At 36.4% G+C, this 25,756-nt stretch overlaps 1 protein-coding gene across 2 annotated transcripts in view; it reads right to left on the minus strand.

Annotated features, from left to right (window-relative positions):
* Edil3 (EGF like repeats and discoidin domains 3) overlaps positions 1-25,756 on the minus strand; it is a 476,202-nt gene that overhangs the window by 303,535 nt on the left and 146,911 nt on the right. Inside the window, exon 2 of one of the 2 annotated variants that reach the window (XM_005065680.4) lies at positions 25,590-25,718. The exons of the other annotated variant lie outside the window; for it this stretch is intronic. Coding sequence (XP_005065737.1) covers positions 25,590-25,718 — 129 coding nt within the window. The remainder of the gene's footprint in view (positions 1-25,589; positions 25,719-25,756) is intronic. 2 annotated transcript variants of the gene reach the window in all.

Raw genomic sequence — 25,756 nt, forward strand, 5'->3', positions numbered from 1 at the left:
GATATGTCTCATTTTAATTGTGGGGGGTTTTTCCCTCTTTGGTTAGGTCTATTCCATTTTATTTTTGTAAAGTAATTGCAAATGTTTTTTTCTAATCATAAAAAACATCCATTCTTGTTATATATAAATACTAATGATTTTTTTTTTGCTCTTAATGTATCTTGTAACTCATATGAGTTTTCTGATAGAGTGTATAGAAACATGGAATTTGTAAATAGATATAATTTTACTTCTTCCTTTACTATTTTTGTCCATTTTATACTTCCCAAAAGAAAGATAACATTTTATTGCTTTGTCTATGATTTTAAACACATCATTATTAAATGACTGGAGAAAATAGAGCCCTCTATACATTGTTCAATATTTCAGAAGAAATGCTCTCAGTTGTTCCACACTTCATATTATTTGGACATTATATTTGTTATATATTGTCTTAGCTAGACAGGCATCAGTCAGGCTCAAAAGGCATTTGATCTTTGACCTGTGCCTTTCTAAAGACTTTGAGCTTTGTGTCTCATCTTTCATATACCTGGTAATAGAACAATCTTAAGAAAGTCAGGCTGAGAGAGAGAGAGAGAGAGAGAGAGAGAGAGAGAGAGAGAGAGAGAGAGAGAGAGAGAGAGAGAGAGAGAGAGATGGCTCAAAGGTTAAGAACATTAGCTGTTCTAGAAATTCTCACTTCAATTAGCAGCACTCACATGATGGCTTACAACCATCTGTAATAGGATATGGTGCCCTCTTCTGACCTGTAGAGATACATGAGGCATAAAACTGAATATATAATTAATAAATAAATCTTATAAAAAAGAAAAAGTGAAAAATACCCTCGACAACAAAAGAATTAAAATGCCACATGAAAAACTTTAATGATTAACTAAAGAAAAGGTATTCTCCTTGTTCTCTGGCCTTCAGTTGAAACATACACTCTAACAGGCCCAAAGGTTAAGATTACATTGCACATTTTATGTTAAGGACTTAGTGAACAGGGTCTATTGGTCACTTGATCAGGTACACCCCACCAGAAAAGATGATTCACCTGAAGATTGACTAGTGAAATGATAGTGACAGCTAAACCTTTCTGAGAATATCTGCTTATATACCCAGAAGTCCCTTCTTCAATGCTGTTGCATATAAGTCTTCACCCTTCACTTTCAGAGTTCTAACTCATGAATGATTTTATTTTTTCCTCTTTATGTGTCTTAAAATATCACTTAAAAACACTATGTACTGGCCTTTGACAAAATCCAAAATCCCTTTATGGTACAAATCCTGTAGAGAATAAAATAGTATAGAAGGGACTTAACTAAATGTAAAAGGTTCATAGGCAACATCAACTTAAATAAAGAGAAACTAAAAACAAAAAAAAAACCCACTAAATTCAGGAACAAGACAAGATTGGTCACTCTATCCATACCCATTCAATATAGTACTTGAACTTTTAACTAGAACAATAAGGCAAGTGAAGGATATCAGGGATATAAAAACTGGAAAGAAAGAAGTCAAAGTATGTTTATTTGTAGATGGTATGAGAATATGAATAAGTGACCCTAAAGATTCCTAGAGCTGACAGCTTCAGCAAAGTAGCTGAATACTAAATTAATATGCAAAATTTAATAGCTTTCCATTACACAAATTACAAATTAGCTGAAAAAAAATCAGGTAAGCAACACCATTTACAGAAGTCTCAAATCATAATACATATATACACACATACATAAATATATATTGGGGTAACTCAAACCAATCAACTAAAATTCTTAAATGTAAAAAACTTCAAATTTTCAAAGAAAGAATCCAGAACCCCTGAATGAGTATGTCAGTTTGGAGGTCTGGTTAATCTGTGGGGCCTCTGGTAGTGGATCAGTATTTATTCCTGGTACACAAATGAACTTTGGGTACCCACTCCACCTAGAGGGATACTTTCTCAGCCTAGACACACAGGGGAGGGTCTAAGCCCTGTTCCAAATGATATGACAGACTTTGAAGGTCCCCCATGGAGGCCTCACCCTCCCTGGGGAGCAGAAAGTGGATGGGATAGGGAGATGGTAGGAGTCAGGGGAGGAGGGGAGGGAGAGGGAACTTGAATTGACATGTAAAAGAAGCTTGTTTCTTATTTTTTTTAAAAAAAAAGAAGCTTGTTTCTAATTTAAATTTAGAAAAGGAAAAAAAATCAGAAGATGGAAAGATCTCATGGATTGTTAGGTTTAACATAGTATAAAATGACATCCTACCAAAAGCTATCTACAATTTCAATGACACTACCATTAACACAATTCTTCATATATCTTGAAACATATAAAAACAATAACAAAACCAGAATAGGCTAAACAATCTTGAACAATGAAAAAACCTGACCGTTCCTGATTTCAAGTTGTACTACAAAATTATAGTAAAAACAGCATGGTACTGGCATAACAATGGACTTTTTGATCAATAGAATCAAACTGAAGACCCAGACATAAATTTAAACATCTATTGACATTTGACATTTGATAAAGAAATCAGACATATGCAAAACACACACACACACACACACACATAACATCTTCAACAAATAGGGCTACTGAGCCTCATGGCTGCATGTAGAAAAATGGAAATAGATCCATAGTCATTATACTGCACAAAGTTCAACTCTATGTGAGTTCAAGACCTCAACATAAAACTGGTTATACTGAACCTAATAGAAGAGAAAGTGGGCAATAGCTGTCAGAAGAGATAGCTCTTAAAGAAAGTACTGATAGAGCAGGCACTAAGATCAACAAATAATAAATGGGACCTCATGAAATGAAAGACTTCTTGAGTCAAAAGACATTGTCAATTGGACAAAGTGGCTGTCCACAATGTAGAAAAGATTTTTTACCAACACTACATCTGTCAGAGGACTAATATACAAAATATATAAGAACTCAAGAAACTACATATCAAAAAAACCCCAAATATACCAGTAAAAATGTATACAGATATAAACAGAGAATTTTCAACAGAGGATACTCAAATGGCTGAGAAACACTTAAAAATGTTCAAAATTTTAGTCATTAGGGAAATGCAAATCAAAACTACTTTGAAATTTCATCTTCCAACTGTCAGAATTACTAAGATGAATAATACAAGTGATAGCTCATGCTGCTGAGGATATGTAACAGGGGGAATATTCCTCCATTGCTGGAGGGAGTGCAAATTTGTACAGACACTATGGAAAGCAGAATGGAAGTTCCTCAGAACGTTGGAAATCAATCTATCCCATGGTCTAACTATAACACTCTTGGGTATATACCCAAAGTATGACTCATTCTACCACAAGGGTACATGCTCAACCATGATCATTGCTGCTCTATTCATAACAGCTACAAACTGGAAACCTAGATATCCCTCAACTGAAATACAGATAAAGAAAATGTGGTACATTTGCACAATGGAGTATTACTTAGTTGTTAAAAATATCAACATCATGAACTTTGCAGGCAAATGGATGGAACTGGAAAAATAAATCATCCCGAGTGAGGGCACCAGACCCAGAACATAAATATTGTACGTATTTATTTATATGTGAATGTTAGATATGAAAAAAATAATAACAGGATTATACTTTGTAGACATTGAGTTGTTAGTTATAGACAAAGGAACTTGGAGGAATTTGTGGATCTCTCTGTGAGGGTGAATAAAAGAGATTCTAATGGTGGACAGGAGTCAGCGGGAAGGTAACCGGAGGACCAAGTTGAGGGAAGGAATGGGGAAGTGACAGCTAGAAGTGAGGGACATTTGAGGAATGATGTAGAAATCTAGTATACTGATAATGAGGTCTCTAAATAATAAGGGTTATGGTGTTCCAACTGTACATCTCCTGTCACCAAAGGAAGCTACCAGTGCTGGGACTGGGTCACATACAATTTAGTGGTAGTCCAAAACAGTCCCATTGGAATCCCCAGCAATTCAGGTAGTTGCCAAGATAACAAAAGGAGACAGTAAAGTCCCGTTGCTGAAGATAGCACCCACACAAATAATTGTAAATGGAGAGGTTAAGCTGCTGCCTACATAGAACCTTTACCATATATTCTACTGCCTTTGGTGTGGGAAGGTACTCTGCAGGCTATCAAAAGAAAAATGTAAACACCAACCTAGCCACAAGACTTATGATCTGCAGTGGTATCTTGCCTGCTAAACATGCTAGGATAAAACTTTGGAAGTGATCAACCAATATTTGTTTTGAATTGAGACCCACCCCAAAAGATGAAACACATACTTCACATTGCTTGAGTTTGACCAAGGACTAGAGACTAGATAGTTCAGAGACCTGTAGTAAAATCAAATACTACAAGAGAAAAAAGATAACAATAAAACAACTTTGGATTACAGATTGGCGCTGTATTCAGCCATCGTTAGAGAAGCTTCCTCCTGCCGCAGATAGCTTCAAAAACAGAGACCCACAGTCAACGTCAAGCAAAGACAGAGTCCTTGGAACATGTAGTTCTAAATGGGATGTCCCCATCAAATCTGACCCTTCAGAGCTCAGGAAATCCTAAGAAAGAGGGGGAAAGAGTGTAAATATCACAGGGGATCAAGGACAGTCGGAGCACAAGGCTCTCTAATTCAACTGAGCAAAGATCATGCAAGCTCACAGAAATAGAAGCAACTGACAGGGATCTGCACCAGGTCCTCTGCTTATATGTTATAGATTTCAGTTTAGCATTTTTATGGGACTCCGAAGTATGTGAATGAGTGAGTCATTTATTCTTGTGTCTTCTCTTGGGCTATTTTCCTTTGGTTGGTTCATTTTGTCAAAATTTGATGTGATAGCTTTTTTTTTGTTCTTGTTATATTTTATTTTTGTTACGTTGTTTTATCTTTTAGAAGCATGTTCTTCTCTATTGTGAGACAGAAGATGAGTAGATCAAGAAAAGAGGGGGGGCAGAGAATAAGTAGGTGGAATAGAAGGAGGGGAAATTGCGATCAGTATGCATTGTATCATAAAGCAATCTATTTTTAAGAAAAAGGGTAATAGTAAGGTAAAATATCACAAAAGTTCACCTCTCATTTCATCTGGGAAATAACACATGGTATATTAAAAGAGAAATTTATATAGTTCTAGTGTTCATGTTAAAATGAAATGAGTGATCTCAGAAAATAATCTAACAGTGAATGTTTTTTTTATTTTCCAGTTTAAATTTAGATAAGAAACGAGGTTGCTTCACAAGTCAGTTCCAGGCCCCTCTCCCATTCCCTCCCCTCCTCCCGTGCCCTCCCCCCAACCCCCCCCCCCGTTATCCCCTCATTCCCCCAGGGAGGGTGAGGCCCTCCATGGGGGTGTCCATAGTCTGTCATTTCATATAGGGCAGGGCCTAGACCCTTCCCCAAGAGTTCAGGGTGAGAGTGCACCTCACATAGTTCTATGGGAGTCCAAAGTCCGTGTGTATACTTGGGATGGGTACTGATCTGCTGCCCAAGGCTCAATAGATTACCTAGGCCTCCTCACTGACACCCAAATTCAGGGGGTATTGATCAGTCCCATGCTGGATTCCCAGGCTGATGCCTGGGTTTCAAGAGTTAACCTTTGTCTAGTCAGCTGTTTCTGGGGGTTAAACCAGCCCAGTCTTAATCCCTTTGATCACCAGTCCTCCCTCTCTGTTATTGGCTTTCTTGAGTTCAGCTCAGTACTTAACCAAGGGAGTCTGCCTCTTCTTCGATCAGCCACTAAATGAAGTTTCTGTTTCCCAGACTCTCTGGCCATAGGATTGTAGGCTGGCACTCTCCAGATCTATGTCTAAAATCCATATATGAGAGAGTGCATGCCATGTTTCTCTTTTTGTGACTGGGCTATCTTACTCAGGATGTTTTCTTCTAGTGTCATCCATTTGCCTGCGAATCTCATGATTCCATTATTTTTTTCTGCTGAATAGTACTCCATTGTGTAGATGTACCACATTTTCTCTATCCACTCTTTGGGTGAGGGACATCTAGGTTGCTTCCAAGTTCTGGCTATTACAAATAAAGCTGCTATGAACATAGTGGAACAGACATCTTTGTTGTATGAATGGGCATCTTTTGGATATATGCCTAAGAGTGGAGTTGCTGGGTCATGTGGTAGGTTTATTCCCATTTTTCTGAGGAATCTCCATACTGATTTCCAAAGTGGCTGAGCCAGTTGGCACTCCCACCAGCAATGGAGGAGTGTCCCCCTTTCACCACATCCTCTCCAGCATAAATTGTCATTGGTGTTTTTGATTTTAGCCATTCTGACAGGAGTGAGATGGTATCTCAGAGTTGTTTTGATTTGCATTTCCCTGATGGCTAAGGATGTTGAGCACTTTCTCAAGTGCCTCTCAGCCATTTTAGACTCCTCTATTGAAAACTCTCTATTTAGTTCTGCAGCCCACTTTTTAATTGGGTCCTTTGCTGTTTTGGAGACTTGCTTCTTGAGTTCTTTGTAAATTTTGGAGATCAACCCTCTGTCAGATGTGGGATTAGTGAATATTTTTTCCCATTCTGTGGGCTGCCTTTTTGTCTTGCTGACTGTGTCCTTTGCCTTACAGAAGCTTCTCAGTTTCAGTAGGTCTCATTTATTAATTGTTGATCTCACTGTCTGTGCTACTGGTGTTATGTTCAGGAAGCTGTCTCCTGTACCAATTCGTTCAAGGGTACCACCCACTTTTTCTTCTAACAGGTTCAGTGTGGTTGGATTTATGTTGTGGTCTTTGATCCATTTGGACTTAAGTTTTGTGCATGGTGATAAACATGGATCGATCCGCATTCTTCTACATGCCAGTCTCCAATTATGCCAGCACCATTTGTTGAAGATGCTTTCTTTATTCCATTGTATATTTTTAGCTTCTTTGTCAAAGATCAGATGTTTGTACGTGTGTGGGTTAATACCCGGATTTTCAATTCTATTCCATTGGTCTACCTGTCTATTTTTGTGCCAATACCAAGCTGTTTTCAGGACTATAGCTTTATAATAGAGCTTGAGGTCAGGGATGGTGATGCCTCCGGATGTTGCCTTGTTGAACAGGGTTGTTTTGGCTATCCTGGGTCTTTTGTTTTTCCATACAAAATTGTTTATTGTTCTTTCAAGGTCTGTGAAGAATTGTGCTGGGATTTTAATGGGGATTGCATTGAATCTGTAGATTGCTTTTGGCAGGATTGCCATTTTTACTACATTGATCCTACCTATCCAAGAGCATAGGAGATCTTTCCATTTTCTGAGGGATTCTTTAATTTCTTTCTTTAAAGATTCAAAGAAAGACCTTACGATACAGGTCTTTCACTTGTTTGGTTAGCGTTACCCCAAGGTATTTTATGTTGTTTGTGGCAATTGTAAAGGGTGATGTTTCTCTGATTTCTCTTTCAGCCCTTTTATCATCTGTATATAGTAGGGCTACTGATTTTCTTGAGTTGATCTTGTAGCCTGCCAGTTTGCTGAAGGTGTTAATCAGCTATAAGAGTTCCCTGGTAGAGTTCTTTGGGTCATTGATGTAGACTATCATATCGTCTGCAAACAGTGAAAGTTTGACCTCTTCCTTCCCAATTTGTATCCCCTTGATTCTCCTTTGTTGTCGTATGGCAATAGCTAGAACTTCAAGTACCATGTTGAAAAGGTATGGAGAGAGTGGACAGCCTTGTTTTGTTCCTGATTTTAGAGGAATTGCGTTGAGTTTCTGTCCATTTAGTTTGATGTTGGCTGTTGGTTTACTGTATATAGCTTTTATTATGTTTAAGTATGTCCCTGTTATCCCAGATCTCTCCAAGACCTTTATCATGAAGGGGTGTTGGATTTTGTCAAAGGCTGTTTCAGCATCTAGTGAGTTGATCATGTGATTTTTGTTTTTCAGCTTGTTTATATGGTGGATTACGTTGATGGATTTTCGTATGTTGAACCATCCCTGCATCCCTGGGATGAAACCTACTTGATCATGGTGAATGATTGTTTTGATGTGTTCTTGGATCAGATTTGCCAGTATTTTATTGAGTATTTTTGCATCAATGTTCATGAGGGATATTGGTCTGAAGTTCTCTTTCTTAGTTGTATCTTTGTGTGGCTTGGGGATCAAGGTTATTGAAGCCTCATAGAAAGAGTTTGGCAAAGACCCTTCTGCTTCTATTGTGTGGAACACTTTGAGAAGAATTGGTATAAGCTGTTCTTTGAATTTCTGGTAGAATTATGCACTGAGGCCATCTGGACCTGGACTTTTTTTGGTTGGGAGACTTTTGATGACAGCTTCTATTTCCATAGGGGTTATAGGTCTATTTAAATTGCTTATCTGTTCTTGATTTAGTTTTGGCAAATGATAGCTGTCCAGGAAGTCATCCATCTCCTTTAAATTTTCGAATTTTGTGGAGTACAGGTTTTCAAAGTATGACCTAATGATTCTCTGGATTTCCTCAGAGTCTGTTGTTATGTCCCCCTTTTCATTTCTGATTTTGTTAATTTGCGTGTTCACTCTCCGCTGTTTGGTAAGTTTGGACAAAGGTTTATCTATCTTGTTGATTTTCTCAAAGAACCAACTCTTCGTTGCATTGATTCTTTGTATTGTTTTCCTGGTTTCTACTTTATTGATTTCAGCCCTCAATTTGATTATTTCCTGGCATCTACTCCTCCTGGAGGAGTTTGCTTCTTTGTGTTCTAGAGCTTTTAGCTGTGATGTTAATTCTCTGGTATAACTGTTCTCCTGTTTCTTCATGTAAGCACTTAATGCTATGAACTTCCCCAGTAGCACTGCTTTCAAAGTGTCCCATAGGTTTGGGTAGGTTGTGTCTTCATTCTCATTGAATTCGAGGAAGTCTTTAATTTCTTTTTTTATTTCCTCTTTGACCCAGGGATGGTGCAGTTGAGCATTATTTAATTTCTATGAGTTTGTAGGTTTTCTGCAATTTGTGTTGTTGTTGAATTCTAATTTTAAGGCATGGTGGTCTGATAAGATGCATGGAGTTATTCCAATTTTTTTTGTAGCTGCTGAGGTTTGATATGTTGCCAAGTATGTGGTCGATTTTTGAGAAGGTTCACCCATAAAAAGACACAGACTAGCAGAATGGATTCGAAGACAGAACCCTTCCTTCTGCTGCATACAAGAAACACACCTCACCCTCAAAGACAGACATTACCTGAGAGTTAAAGGTTGGGAAAAAATTTTCAATCAAATGGACCCAAGAAACAAGCAGGGGTAGCAATCCTAATATCTAACAAACTAGACTTTAAAATAAAATCAATCAAAAGAGATGAAGGAGGTCATTACATACTCATCACAGGTGAAACCCACCAAGATGAAGTGTCTATGCCCCCAATACAAAGGCATCCACATTCGTTAAAGAAACATTATTAGAATTAAATCTCATCTAAAGCCCCACACAGTTATAGTGGGAGATTTCAACACACCACTCTCACCACTAGACAGGAATACCAGACAGAAACTCAACAAAGAAGCAAAGGGTCTAATAGAAGTAATGACCCAACTGGGATTAACAGATATCTATAGAACATTTCATCCACATAAAAAAGAATATACCTTCTTCTCACCACCACATGGAACCTTCTAACAGTGAATGTTAAGGCTTGCAAGAAACGAGAAATCAAATGCAAATTTAGTAGATCCACCTGATAAAGAACATTAGAGAATAAACTAATGAAATAAAGAATAACCACAGGAAATATAGTATCAATCAAGAAAAGCACTGATTCTTTGACAATAGTAAATATAAGATCAAGAAGTCCTGGTCAAAATAATGCAAAGAGAAGGAAGATTAAAATTAGAAAATTAGAGATTAAATGAGATTATTGGAATAGATTCCAAAGAAATCCAGGAGATCATTAGTATAAGGATTCAGCTATTATACAGGCTTGCACCCTGTTACCCAGCAAAATAAATTCAGGCAGTATATTGGTGAGCTATATCATTATGTAGTCTGAGAACAGGTGCAAAGGATCCTTTTAAAGAAAGACCAGATCTACCCACTTCTGCTCTCTTTCCCACTGTTCCTCTGAAAGGGCAGACAGGACTTTCCCTGACTCTCTCTCTCTCTCTCTCTCTCTCTCTCTCTCTCTCTCCTATACTTCCCCACCCCTTTTCTTTTCTTTCTAACTTTCTAATAAAACTTTTCACTTAAGCTTTATCTGCCAGGCATGTTTGTCCCTGCCTGACCTGGAATCTGCCAAGGCCTCCCTCACACAAAAGTATAACAATTAGTGATCCTTTAAAAAACTTACATCTCAAAAATGGGAAACATGGATAAATTTTAAAGCTAATGAAATTTTAACTCCACAAGAATAAACAAAATAAACAGAGCCCTTAACAAGCAATACTATTGATGCAGTAATTAAAATTCTCCTTATAAGGAAAATAGCAGGACTGCAAGGATTCACTGCTAGATTCTACAATACTTTCATGGAAGATTATTTTTCTGTAAATGCTTAATCTAAGCAAGAATTCAGAAATATTCATATGGCTTGAAGGCTTGAAATAATGACTTCACAAAATAACAACCCAGATATATTTTGAAACTCATTTACCATTCCTAGAGCCTTGACCTAGTAGCTGATTGAAGCAGAAACAGGCACCCACAGGTAAGCACTGAGCCATACTCCAAGAATCCAGTTGAGGAGAGGGAGGAGAGATGACCAAGATAATCAAGACACCAACACAGAACTGGAGACACCTGCAGAAACAGTTGAACTGACCTAATGAGAGCACAGAGAGCCTAGTGATAAAGCAGGGAAACCAGCATTGAACCAAACCAAGTCCTCTGAATGTGGGTATCAGCTAGGAGACCAAGGCAATCCATGGAACCTCTAACAGTGGAGCCAGGGTTTATTCCTAGGTTACAAATGGACTTTGGGAGCCCTTTCCCTATAGAGCGATATTATTGCAGAACAGATATGGAAAGGAGGGCCTGGGGCTTCTCCCAAATGATGTGGTGGACTTTGATGATCCCCTGTGGAGGGTCTCACTATCCCTGGGGAGTGGGTGGTAGATGGGTTGGGGAGTTAGTGGGAAGCATGGGAGGATGAGAGTGCAAGGGAATGGGGGGATGGGTATGTAATTAAGAGTGTTTCTAAAAATATAAAGAATAATAAAAATGAATAATACTCTTACAGTAAAAAATAGTGAAAGGTGTAACTTGATGAGTGATGGGATGTTTCTATTTGAATGACTTGTTTCTTTTTGGTCAGGGGAACATTTTATTTCACATATTTTTAATTCATACTACTAATTTACAGTGCTGTCCTCTGGACTGCATGGAGCTCTACTAGTGTAATGATAGCTGCCTGTTTAGAAATGGGTTAATTACTGCTATACAAATTTTCATGCTATTGAAACTGGATCTGAAATGAAAGACTGTCTTTTCCCAATCATTAGGACTTTTGGAAATAGTGTGTCTAAGTTTAGATGTTAACCAGCTGAAAATGAAAATTCCTTTTCTGCACAATTGGTCTCCCCAGATTCCTCCCAACCTCTGCCTTGATTGGAATGCTTTCAAAGAATGCAGCCCAGCCATGTAAATGAAAACAGATACATGGCAGTCTAAGAAGAAGACACTGGATGACATTACAGGGCCATTGAGAGCTGCTTGTGCTTCTAATCTTTCAGACTGTTTTCCAAAACTGGGCTTGTCACTCAGTGGTGGAACACAAATTTTCCAAGCACAAGAACTGGATGTGATCTCAAGCACCAAATAAATACATAAATAACTGACAGGTAATTAAGAAATAAATGAACTTTAATCATGGAATGTCCATCTGAACTTTAATCATGGAATGTCCATCTTTAATATTTAGTCATTGAAACCTTTAAAAACCTTCACAACTTCTGAAAAATGAAGTAACATCTAGCACTATCATGAAAGCCACATACTAAGCCTTCCATTCAGAAACTCTTCACAGCTTCTGGTTCCAGTCACATTGCTTCTCACAAAGGAACCTCCTCATGTCCTTTTCCCAGAGTTGGCCTCTAGAAAACAATAGAACAATGTCTCTATGTGGTGTGTCAAACATTCAAATATTGATGCACCTATTTTATCTTCATGATTCTTTATTTTTTTACAGTCTCACTTATTTAATAACTATTTTTTAATTGTGGCTGGTTTGCTTACTGTTGAAATACCTCAAATTTCTGAGGTATTTAAAATTATTAATAAGGATGTGAATAGTCCTATGATCTGGACTAAATACCACTAAATTAAGTTGTGTCTTATCTTCAGCCTACAGTCCTGAATCAAACAATCTCATTGTGTATTAGCAACTAAATGAGTAAAGAGTTACAAAGAACTCAAGAATCAAGTCTCTAAAATACCAAAGGATCCAATTAAAAAGTGAGGTACAGAATTAAATAGAGAATTCTCCATAGAGGTGTCTAAAATGGCTGAGAGGCACTTGAGAAAGTTCTCAACATCCTTAGCCATCAGGGAAATGCAAATCAAAACAATTATGAGATACCATCTCACTCCTGTCAGAATTGCTAAAATCAAAAACACCAACAGCATTTTATGTTGGAGAGGATATGAAGAAAGGGTAACACTCTATGTTCATTGCAGCATTATTTGTAATATTCAGAACCTGAAAGCAACCTAGATGCACCTAAACTGACGAATAGATGGAGAAAATGTGGTACAGTTACACAATGGAATACTACTCAGCCGGAAACAAACAAACAAACAAAAACCAATGAATCTTGAAATTAGCAGGCAAATGGATGGCACTAGAAGAAACCATTCTGAGTGAGGTAACCCAGTCACAAAAATAGAAACATGGTATGTACTCACTCATATATGGATTTTTTAACATGGAGAAGGAGAGTGACATTCTGCAATCACACCGCCAGAGACACTGGGAATCAGGGAGGACCATAAGAGAGATAAACATGGTACCCCAGAGAAGGGGAATGGGACAGGATCTCCTGAGAAAACTGGGAACATGGGGGCAGGGGACAGGAAGCTGGGGTAAAATGAGGGGGAGAAAAGAAGGGGCGAAGAGGACATGGGGGGAGCAGGAAAGTTGAGTCTGTGGAAGAATAGAGAGCAGGATGAGTGATACCATAATAGAGGGATCCATTATAGGTTTGAGGAGAGATCTGGCACTAATGAGATTTCCAGAAATCTACACGGATAACACCAACTGGCAATCTAAGCAATAGTGGAGAGGCTACCTTAAACACCCTTCCACAATAATGAGATTGATGACTACTTTGTAAGGCATCCTAGAGTCTTCATTCAATGCCTGATGGAAGCAGAGGCAGACACCCACAGTTAAACACTGAACTGAACTCCTGGAAACCAGTTGCAGAGAGGGGGAGTAATGAGCAAAGGGCCATGACCAGGTGGGTGAAACCCACAGAAACAGCTGACCTGAACAAGTGGGAGCTCATGGACTCTATTCTTGGCTGAGAGACCAGAATGGAACTTATCCAGACCCCCTGAATGTGAGTGTCAGTGAGGAAGCCTTGGCAATCTTTGCATCCTGGCATCTGAACGGAGTTTGGAAGCCCATTCCACATGTAGGAATGCTATCTCATCCTGGACCTAGGCCCTGCCCTAGATGATAAGACAGACTTTGGAGATCCCCCATGAAGGGCCTCATCTTCCCTGGAGAGACCAGTGAGGATTGGATTGAGGATTGGAAGGGTTGTGGACGGGGTGAGGAAAGGGGGTCAGGGAGAGGGACATGGGATTGACATGCGAAGCAAGCTTGTTTCTAATTTAAATAAATAAAAATGTAAAATAAAACAATTAAAAGAATTCACAGATTGGAATATAGGAATCTAGGATGCAGAATACATAAAAGCAATAAAGAAAGGTACAAATTAGAATCCTTGATCTTCAAATGAAAGGCCTGAGGCACTGAAGTACTACTTTAAAATTGCTTCAGTTGAAGTTCAGGTTAGACTTTTGAATTTCATTTTGGGAATAATTTCAATATTAACCAACATTGAGAGCTTCTAGAATAATGTTTTTGTAGTAACTCTGACAATACCAATGAAACTACATAGCAATCGATAAAGGAGTTCCTAGAGGACGTCCCATCCCATGGTACACTGCCTTCTTGTTTTGCTACTAGACTTGCTCCACACAGCCTTATAATCTGAGCAGACAATAATTTTATTTTTTAGAGAGTTCTCACTTTTCCTCCATATGGGTTTTTAATCATACCACTTTTGCATAAAAGATTCTAATTTTACAACTGCAGCAAATGAGCAACACTTCCATTTGAAGTGCCATGTCAAAGAACATTTTCTGTAGGGCTGAGCATGATTTTCATCTACTGAATGCCCAGAGCATCTCTTCCACTCATGTAGTCATTGTTTTCTGCACTGTGTAATGACTATTGATGTAGCTATTCACATCCCTAGTCAACTGCATGTATCCCAAGAGAGGCATCTTATCTGAGATCTGGGAGAAAAGGAAGATCATCTTTGGGGATAAAGCAAAGCTGTCCAGGGATGCTGAATATGCAATGTTAAATGGAAGCTTGTAGTGTTCCTATTTCCCTACTCATTATTTATGCAAAGTCACACAAAGCTCATTGTTGATATATCATACCAAAGAACATAATATTGATGTGTTGTCATAAATTCTGTCTTGGCATTTATTATATTTTTAAAGGAGGACCACTCTGCAGTCTTATAAAGAAAAATCAATTCGTTAGTTATTTGCTCCAAGCATGCACAGCTATATCCTGAAAGGCTGTTTCTTAATTATACAAGCATTAGTTACATTATTCATAATTTTCAAGTAATAATACACAGGGTTATTTTCTCGTAGAAAATGAGGTGATTTGTCAAATTATGTGCTGAAAGAAAAATTTTTTAATAACATCAAAAGCTGACAGTTAAATTACTCCTAGTTTTTATATTCAAGCACAAACAGAAATATCTGATCTAAAAATAATAGTTCAGGATTTGCCATACACTTCACTAATGCTATTAGTGACTGAAAGGGTGGGAAAATATTCAGAAGTGTAGCTGTTTAATCTCCACACACAGCTTTTGAATTGAGTAGAAGGTTTAACTAGGTCCATTACTTAACTCTGAGATGGAACTTACTATCTTTAAAAACTGTTTTAAGTGTTTTGATATGAGTGGATATGCTACAGGTGTTAAGATTGTTGAACCAAAAATATATATGGTATTTTGGTATTAAAAACTCTCAGAAAAAATCATAAAAGAGTCATAGCATTTGCTCATTACATAGGAACATCATACTTCTCTATACCATACACCTTTAGATTTCCCATGTTAACATTGATTATGCAATGAAAACATCTGTCTTGTTCATTCCTTAGGGACATACTCAGTATATTTACATTATTGATTATTTTTTATTCATGACCATCTTACTTCAGAAACTTAAAACAGATTTACAAACAGAAGAACCACTATTTGAACTCAGCATAGTTCATTTCTGTTTCTTAAACACAATACCAAATTGTCCTTATATTAACAAAAACATTTCTTTTAAAAATGGGTCCCTTCAGTTATCTACATACCTCAGAATCTCCCCCAGGAAATGACAAATTCTAGCATTATATGTAGTATATTTTGACTCAAGTTCAACCACTCTTCGAATATATAATCATACATATGACTATAACATGAGCACTATATTGGAGAGAAAGCCTGGGTAACCTATGTAATAACCATTCTGCCATTGAACAAGTCTATTACCTTGATCTAGTCATTACATTCATCAGAGACTCACGTTTCGTATACCCATATACATGTGGTATTAGAGAGTATAGTATAAAGATAAGGCAATGTTAATGGATAAAAATGCCTTTTTCGTTAGATTATTAGTAAAGATGATGTTGTCTTGCGATGTTGCCTAAAACTGGCCCTTAACTTCTAGAATCCAGTTTCTACCACTGCCTCCAGATTACTTGGATTACAGTTATGCACCATAATTACAAGTATTACTACTTTAAAATAAATTCATAAAAGTGTACATTTCATTAATTTCACAGTAATTTGAAATTTGAATAAATGAACAATTTAATGTTTCATTGAATTTTCAGTTCTATTATATTGTTATAAAATAAAGTAATACAGATTTGGTCCCTTCTGAACTGTTTATATAATGTTTCTCATTATAAAATTAATAATCAGTGGCTAGAGAAATCTCTCATTGGTTGAGAGCACTTGATTGCTATTACAGAGAACCTGAGTCTATTTCTCAGAGCCTACAGCCATGGATGCCTGTGGCTTCAGATTGAACGAATCTGAAGTCCTGTTTGGCTCAATTGTGTAACCACTCACACAGTAGGTACAACATACATACCCACAGACACATATGCATATTGTATAATACAAATTTTTAAGACTAGAAATACTAATAGAGAAAATTAATGGGACTAATTTGATAGATTTTATTTTGCCAGTATCTGCAAACCTATGCATGTTTATCAATGTTTTTACTGACAAAGCCCTCAAACAAATCAATTTCAAATATACAACTACTATAAAACCCTCTAGTAATGTTATAAACTAGTCCCAATGCCCTCTTCTATGTTGCACTCACACCTTTGCAATGTGAATTGATGGCTCAGAGAATCAACGCTTTCAAATGTAGCCTCTGACACAGGCTGTATTTGGAAATTTCTCATCATCTATTATGCTTGGGAACTTCAGCTACTGTTGGTATAGAAGACAGCATAGCATAAAGGAGATCTAAGGAATCATTTTGGAAATCCCATCTGTAACCATAGATCCAGAGGCTATGGATGACATAGATGAACTAGGTTAAGGTTCTGTAAGACATCATAGACATGAGCACTCATTCAGGGACAAAAGAATGGGTCAGCAGGTAAAATCTCACAACCTGGGTGTGATCCCCTGAAACCAAGGTTGAAGAAAATAGTCAACTTGAAACAGTTGTCCTTTGCTATCTGCATGGGTGCTGTGACTGGTACATGTACACACACACACACACACACACACACACACACATACACGAACGCACACACGCACACACGCACACATACACACACACACCGTAAGTACACATATGAAAAATTTATTGATCAATAAGATAAATATGTAACAGCTACTCAGGTATATCAAAAACTATGATACATACATGTTGTTGAAATCCAAAAAATGTTCGCAATTTTCTTTTAAGCAGAAAAAAAGGTAGTGGTACATACCAATTGTCAATACATATACAAAGTATTCATCTTACAAGACAGTGATTTTAATGATAAATACACCTTTTTAGATTTTATATTATATTTTGCTACAAATTAATGCTTTACCAATAAATGGGTCATTTTCCCAACTGGTGAACAACAGCTTTCTGCACATAATAATAATAACAACAACAATAATAATAAATAATAATAATAATGTACATTGCTTTTCTACTTTGATCTTTCTAACAGTTAATATATAATTATTAGAGCTTGGTATCTGCAAACTAACATCATGACAAACAAATGTGATTAACAATGAATTAGAAAATTTTAAAATAAGAGAGCTAATACAATCATAGGCATAATATGGACATTTTTAGATGTATAAAATAAAATTACTTTTTTGCACTATGTGCTAACAGGTACAGAAATAATTTGATTTGTCATCTAACTACAGAGTTCTATTATTTTGCATATGTTTAGTGATTGTTTTTAGGAAAGTAAGTAAATATAATTATTGAACTCTATTTGACTGTGAGTTATCCACAATTATCATCTCACAAGGTTATCAGCTTTGTGAAAAACTATTTTAGAACATGTAGAAGAGCCAGCTTTCATTATAATAATTTCATATAAAATGGATTAAGTTATCTATTAACATTTCTTTTTTGAGACAGGGTGTCTCTGTATAATACCTCTATCTTGGAACTCACTCTTCAACCAGGCTGGCCTTGAACTCACAGAGATACGGCTGCCTCTAACCACCCACCCCCAAGGGCTAGGATTAAAGGATTGCACCTCCACTGCCCAGTAAAGAATGACCTGTTACCTTTTCTTGGTTGAAGAAGGAGTATTAATGGGCAGAACCTGGCAAGCTTTCGTGACTTTACTTACGATAATCATTTTACAGAAATATAAGAAATTTGAAAATCTGAAAATATACTCAAACCTCCAAGGTCTACCTAGAGTTTGTTGCCATTCTGGTATTTCACAGACAGTGTCCAGGACCCTCTCAGGAAGAGTGTGATGGGGACACCACTTCACATCCTAGAACCAATTACTTTCCAAGAGATAAGAGTGAATATGGCTATTCAGAGGACACTCAACTGCACACTCAGCTTGCAGTTGTATTTCCTATGTGTCTTCATGTTTCTAAGATAAACAGCCTTCTGTTTCATAATGATATATGAGGAATGGGAGAGATGAGAGTTAATGAGCCCGAAGGGTCAGAAATTAAATAGAATTTTATAGAAAAACAATACAAGTCTCAAAGTGAAAATAGGCTTGGCTGTGATGAGACAACAAGAGAAAGTATGGTAGCAGTGAATTACACTTGCCATCATGTCTCTTTCTCGTTGTGGAGAAGGAGAAGCCCGTATAGACACCAAGCAGCCTGTGAAGAGGCAGAATAGAACGGCTGTCATGATGTGTTCCTATGAACTGCTCCCAATAAAAATGTTTTTATAATATTCTTTTGTTCTAAAATGTGGCTAGGTCTCAGATTACTACCAAATTCCAGATATGATAGTGTTAATGAACTTCATTCATGCTCAAAATTATCACCTATCTTTCTTAAGATGTCTAATACCTTATTCATAGTAAACATATATCAGTTTTAAGTATTGTTTCTGTGAGCTAACGACATAGCCATCTTAAAGGAAAATCATCCCTGTGTTCAAATTCTACTTTCTTCTGCCATCCTCACTCAATATTTTTGTTTATCTTGGTCCTTATCTCAGAACAGCTCCGTATTTTATATTAGATGCTAAGGTCTCAACCCTTCAAACATCCATTCATGTTCCCATAGACTCTTAATGGCAAAGCCTGTACTTTACCAGCCATATGCTATGTGCGCACAGTAGAAACTCAAATATTTGATGAATGAATGAGGAATAAATAATATATTGAGAAATATTTGCTTTATTAATTGAAAAAATTCTACTAATTTTTCAGGAATGACACTCCATTCTCTCCATATTTTAATATAAACACATGCACAATTATGATTTCCAAATATATTCATGGCATCTTAAAAAATGCCTAGCAAATTCCCATAATTCAATATTTGGAATTCTGAACTTAGTTTTCATATTAATGTCTATTTGTATTCAATAAATGTATTAGTATCTCACAAAATGGTACTTTCATGACTTTTTCCAGAAGACCAACAGAAACTTACGAGTATTTCCAGAAGACCAGAATTAAGTTCCCAATCACACATGTTGGGCAGCATACAGCTGCCTGTAACAACAGTCCCAGGTTATCTAAACAATAGCCTTTTCTGAACTTGCTGGCGCCTACACACAAGCACACACACCGGACACTCATTCACATGGCATTGATAAAATAAAAACTAGTAAATAAAAATTCTTTAAAAAAGAAAAGAAAAATAGGAGTCTTTTTGTTTCAACTGTATAATTTACCCACTGTATCCTCTAACTCTCAGTGCTTACTCACAATTGGTTGAGTGATTGTCTTCCTTTTGAAGAATACCATTGCTACCTGATTAACTGTACTACAGTCAACCTGTTCCCTTGCTACTACTACTACCTCTGTTCCCGTATTTTGGCAACACCATCTTTACTATATTTCAATAATTTCTGTTGTTTTTTGTACAAAATGCAAATTTGTTAGTGATTTTTCTTATCTCCTACTTCTCAACATAAAATGACTTTTGCTGGAATAAGTTTAGTTTCTTATGTTCTAGGTAAGACTTACATTATTTTTTGATGTTGCATTTTCAATTTACGCATAGATTCTCTTACATATACTTTTAACAGGGTACTTTGTATGACTTCATGTACTTACAAGTATTTCCATTTATTACCTATTTATCCATAATTTTGATCATTTAATTGATTTGTCTCTTCTCCCCTAAAGTGGATAGCAATTACTGTAAGTTTAATATTCATCTTGATCATTAAGTAAATAACTCAATAAATATCCAGTGCTCATTATATATCCATTTATGAATGAAGGAAAATTAAGACTTTTATTGATTGATTGATCATAGTTCTGAGGTTGTAATATTGACTTTTCATGAAGTTATTATTAGTTGATCTTATCGACAGCCTTAGCCATGAAGATTATGATTTTTCTTAAAATCAAAATGCTTTGTTTCCTTTGATTTCATCAATGTAATATGTGGCTTTCCTTGTATTGTTACTATCAACAATTTTTTAATTTTTTAAATTGCTTGAATAAAATACACAGATTTGTGCTACATAAATTAGATATTTTAAGAGTTAATGATATTTCCATTATTAAAATTTAAACTCTTCACTATGAATGGAAATTTTCTTTATAGAAGGATGATGTAAATACTCAGTTTCACATCGTTGTCTAGGAAGGAGTATGAGCCAGTTGTTGACTGGGAAGAAATGTGGGCATAGCCACACAGAGTTCTGTCCACAAGTGACTGGGAAGAAATGTAAGTATAGCTACACAGAATTTTGTTCCCAAGTGACAAGGAAGAAATATGGACATATTAATGTCTATAAGCAAAATCATGATGGTATTTTCCTGGATATGCATTTAAATTACCCTGTACTTATTGTGAAATCACTGGGAAAATGTAATTTTAAAATATGGCACAAAGACAAATATTTAAAATTTTGATATTACAATTATGACAATTTTCTCTTTCCTTCTTTTCTTTTCCCCCCTCTAAATCCTGTCATATATGCCCCCTCCCTCAAGTTCATTTTCTCATTTTCACTAATTTTTATTGTATGTATGTATGTGTGTGTGTTCCTAAATATAACTTGCTCAGTTTCTAAAATACTACTTATATGTATGTTTCAGTGTTTGTCATTTAGGAATGGACAGCCAGTTGCTATGCTCTTCCCACCTCTCCTGCTCCTAACTTTTCTCCATTGTCCATAGTTCTTTGTGTAGGACTGAAGACTCATACGATTTTCATAAATCTTGTACACAAGAATGAGTAAGTTTATTTTCTTTTCTTGTGGAATAAAAACTATATTTAAAGTATGAAGTAATTGTAAAATGTATATCATTCTGTAATAATATAAAATGTGCGTAACTAAATAAGATATTAATGCGTAAGTAGAAATACAATGATATTCATAGCTATTTGTTTTTTAATATATTACCTTAAAATATCTACTTTTCCATTTTCATGTTTTTATACATAAGGTCGTACTATTCTTGACATTTTCTGCTCTGTTGCTACATAATATGGAAAACAATGACTACAAAATATCTCAGGTAGTTATCAATTGAAGAGGCAGAAGGAGTGGTGTTAAAAAGATTAGGCTTCAAATATTTGGTCCCTACATTTTAAAAATAGGCTAAGTCCTAAAGTAGGAAAGATATTAAAAGGACTAGTAATTAGTATTTTTCCTAACAAATGTTCAATATAACATTAATACATGCTAGATAAAGATAGGTTTGAGAAAGAGGTTGTAGAAATTCAAACAATGCACTTGTGTGAAAGTACCTAACCTGGAAATTATTATTTTCTCCTAAATTCACTCTTTTATGAAATACTTTGAAAGGGCTGAGGAGAATGTTCAGTGTGGTGTAATGCTGACTGTATAAGCATGAAGGCCTAAGTGCAGATCTCAAGCACCCACATATAAAACCAAGTGTAGCCACATGTGCTGGAACTGCAGAGATGCATCAGATGGAGAAGAGAGGATTGCCAAGGCTTGCTGCCAGCTGGTCTACCTGAACAAGCACAGGCTCACATAAATACCACCGTGACTCAAGATGATAAGCTGGAGAGCAGTAGAAGAGGACAACAGAATCTTCCTGTGGCTTCCACATCACATGCACATCAATCACATGCATGTGTGTCATGCACACACATATGTGCATATACACACACGCATCCCCGGATTATTTTATATACACGCATCTGTGTATACACAGATATGTACATACTCATTATCAGATAATTTTATATATACACACAGATTTGTATACACACTCATACACATATTGTTTTAGATACACACACGTGTACGCACGCATACGCAGATTATTTTATAAAACATCATTGCTACTTAACACACAAAAGGAATTTTTTTTCTTATTTTGATGTTAAAATCCCATACATGAGATAAGAATTGCTAAAACATCTACGGTATGCTACATTGTAGGTGGAAAAAAGTTTCACTTTTTCCAAGAACAGCTAAATATACCTTAATGAAGAGCTATGTTGTAGGAAACATATTATAACAAATGTAGTCAAAATAATGTAATTTAACCATCAAACCTCTAATTATTGTGAGGATTTTACTAGCATAATAAGAAAAGGCAAAAGACACAGTCAGCAAGACAAAAAGGCAGCCCACAATATAGGGAAAAAATATTCACTAACCCCACATCTGACAGAGGGCTGATCTCCAAAATTTAGAAAGAACTTAAGAAGCAAGTATCCAAAACACCAAAGGATCCAATTAAAAAGTGGGCTACAGAACTAAATAGAGAATTTTCAATAGAGGAGTCTAAAATAGCTGAGAGGCACTTGAGAAAGTGCTCAACATACTTAGCCATCTGGGAAATGGAAATCAAAACAACTCTGAGATACCATCTCACTCCTGTCAGAATGGCTAAAATCTAAAACACCAATGACAATTTATGCTGGAGAGGATGGGGTGAAAGGGGAACACTCCTCCACTGCTGGTGGGAGTGTCAACTTGTACAGCCACTTTGGAAATTAGTATGGAGATTCCTTAGAAAAATGGGAATAAACCCAGCAACTCCACTCTCAGGCATATATCCAAAAGATGCCCATTCATACAAGGATGTGTGTTCCACTATGTTCATAGCAGCATTATTTGTAATAGCTAGTACTTGGAAGGAACCTAGATGCCCCTCAACCGAAGAGTGGATAGAGAAAATGTGGTACATTTACACAATGGAGTACTATTCAGCAGAAAAAAAGCAATGGAATCCTGAAATTTTCAGGCAAATGGATGGCACTAGAAGAAACCATCCTGAACGAGGTAACCCAGTCACAAAAAGAGAAACATGGAACATACTCTCTCATATATGGATTTTAGACCTATATCTGGAGAGTGCCAGCCTACAATCCCATGGCCAGAGTCTGGGAAAGAGAACCTTCATTCAGTGGCTGATGGAAGCAGAGGCAGAATCCCACGGCTAAGCATTGAGCTGAACTCAAGAAATCCAGTGACAGAGAGGGAGGACTGATGACCAAAGGCATTAAGACTGGGCTGGTTTAACCCCCAGAAACAGCTGACCTGACAAGGGTTAGCTCTTGAATCCCAGGCTGATGCCTGGGAATCCAGCATGGGACTGATCAAGACCCCTGAATGTCGGTGTCAGTGAGGAGGCCTAGGTAATCTATTGAGCCTTGGGTAGTAGATCAGTATTTATCCCGGGTATACAATTGGACTTTGGTCTCCCAATCAACAATGAGAAATGCACTCTCACCCTGCACTCTTGGGGGAGGGTTTAGGCCATGCTGTGGATGAAATGACAGACTATGGACACCCCCATAGAGGGCCTTACCCTCCCTGGGGAAATGAGGGGATATTGGGGGGGGCTGGTGGGAGGGCACGGGACGGGGAAGGGAAACGCAGAGGGACCTGGAATTGACATGTGAAGCAACCTTGTTTCTAATTTAAATTTAAAAATAAAAGATATATATAAATAAGAAAACTATGATTATATTTATATAAGCATCCAGTTCCTAAAATGTCACTGAACTCTCATATGCATTGTGATAGCTTTCTTAAGCTATCACAGGGAAAGTGATGGATGTTGATTTAATATTTCAAAATTGAAAATCAATTAAAAATATTCATCATATTTTTCTATGAATCAGAATTTTAATTTTCAAAATATTGACAAAAAATTGTATCCTACTAAAGAGCTATGAATTTGATATTGGTGGCATTAAATAATGAAATTAAATTTAGTTGTAAAATTCAGCACCCCTAGTAGAAGCACTTATAGGCATAATTTTCTTTGGGGATATAAACTTATGTATATATGACTCTTATATTAAACTATAAAATGCTACTTTATATATGTGTAGATGAGGTCAAAGTGATTGTACCAACTTTATTTCTATGGAATAATGTCAAGCTCCATAAAATACTGCTGACTAAATAAGTGTTAGAAGAGAATTATCTTTGATGTGAATTACACTAGTAATGTTCTTTTAAAAAAACAAGTCAATTTTCATATCCAATAATTCTAGTGGGGTACAAAAACATAAGAAGCATGTTAACAAATAAAACACATTAAATTTCAAAGTGTAGTCTGGGCATGACAAATGAATGATTTCATTTAGTAATTCTTTTTATTGTTCAGCAAATATTCATGGGCTCTTACTAAACACCCTAGTCAGAAGCATCAGAAACAATGATAGGAGGCACAAACTCATCACTGGCTAACATAAACTCATTGCTGGCTACAAACACTAATAATTTTCATTTTCCAAATTGTTCTCCAATAGCCTCCAAACTGTCCAATTTTCCTGCAATTTTGATGTCTGACAACATTTTATTCAAGATGATTGAATTTCATACTTAACAGATAGACAATTTTGTAACTTATTTTTCAACCTAAATACTTCTGCTTTGACTCCAAGAATAAAATTGTACAGAAGTTTACATATTGGTTTTTAAATTATTTCTGAATTCCTTGAGAAATTTTTTTCATTCTTAAAGAACAATTTTCATTTTCCAATTTTATATTTTCATATGATTTTATACATTGTTATCAGTTTACATAAAACATTATACACATTTTCTATATTCCCATTTTCTTTTTTAAAATGTTATTTAGGTTAAAATGCATCTTATGTTAGATACTAACCGCAGTTCCCTCTTCCTCCTGCTCCCTCTGCATCCTCCCACATCCATTCCTGAGAGAGGGTGAGACCTCCCATGGGAAATAAACAAAATCTGTTATATCACTTGAGGCAAGACCAAGGCTTTCTCCCCTATATGTATGGAGGCTGAGATAGGTATCTCTCCATAGGGTATTGGATTCAAAAAGCCAGCTCATGCAGTAGGAATAAATGTTGGTTCCACTGCTAGTGGCCTCATAAACTCTGGACTGAAACCTAGAAAATATGCATAAAATCTAATTAGGTCTTCTGAATGGGAGTGATAGTAGGGCAGTTTGTAGTATCAATTGTTTTAAAAGTCCTACTAAATTTACAGAAGAGATTTTACCTAATTCAGCATAAGAATTATTTCCTTTCTTTGCATAAAGTATTTTTATTAATATCAGAGGTATATGGAATGGATTTTATTTAATTATTATTTGCATTTTAATTATCCTATTAACCACTAAACTGAGAACAAGGATGTGCTTAAGAATATACCAATAAAATAATTAAAATACCAACTAAAGACAACAAAAATGATAGTAACACAGGCAAGTAATCTTAATACAGTCTTACAAAGTATCTTCAGTCCATAAGAGGTATATCTGTGAGTCATTAATCATGGGGATTACTGAAATGCTTAAATCTTGCACTTACCAACCTCCACAACACTCGAGCAGTTGGGATTTGTGAAGCCATCTGGACACTCACAGGAAAAGGAATCATCAGCCAATCCCGACAGACAGATGCCACCATTTTCACATGGATTGGGGTTGCAAATGTCACCTGGGGAATAGAGTCATAGCATTGGAACACACCAATTC

Source organism: Mesocricetus auratus, unplaced genomic scaffold, assembly GCF_017639785.1.
Source record: "Mesocricetus auratus isolate SY011 unplaced genomic scaffold, BCM_Maur_2.0 Super-Scaffold_100020, whole genome shotgun sequence".
Lineage (NCBI taxonomy): Eukaryota > Metazoa > Chordata > Mammalia > Rodentia > Cricetidae > Mesocricetus > Mesocricetus auratus.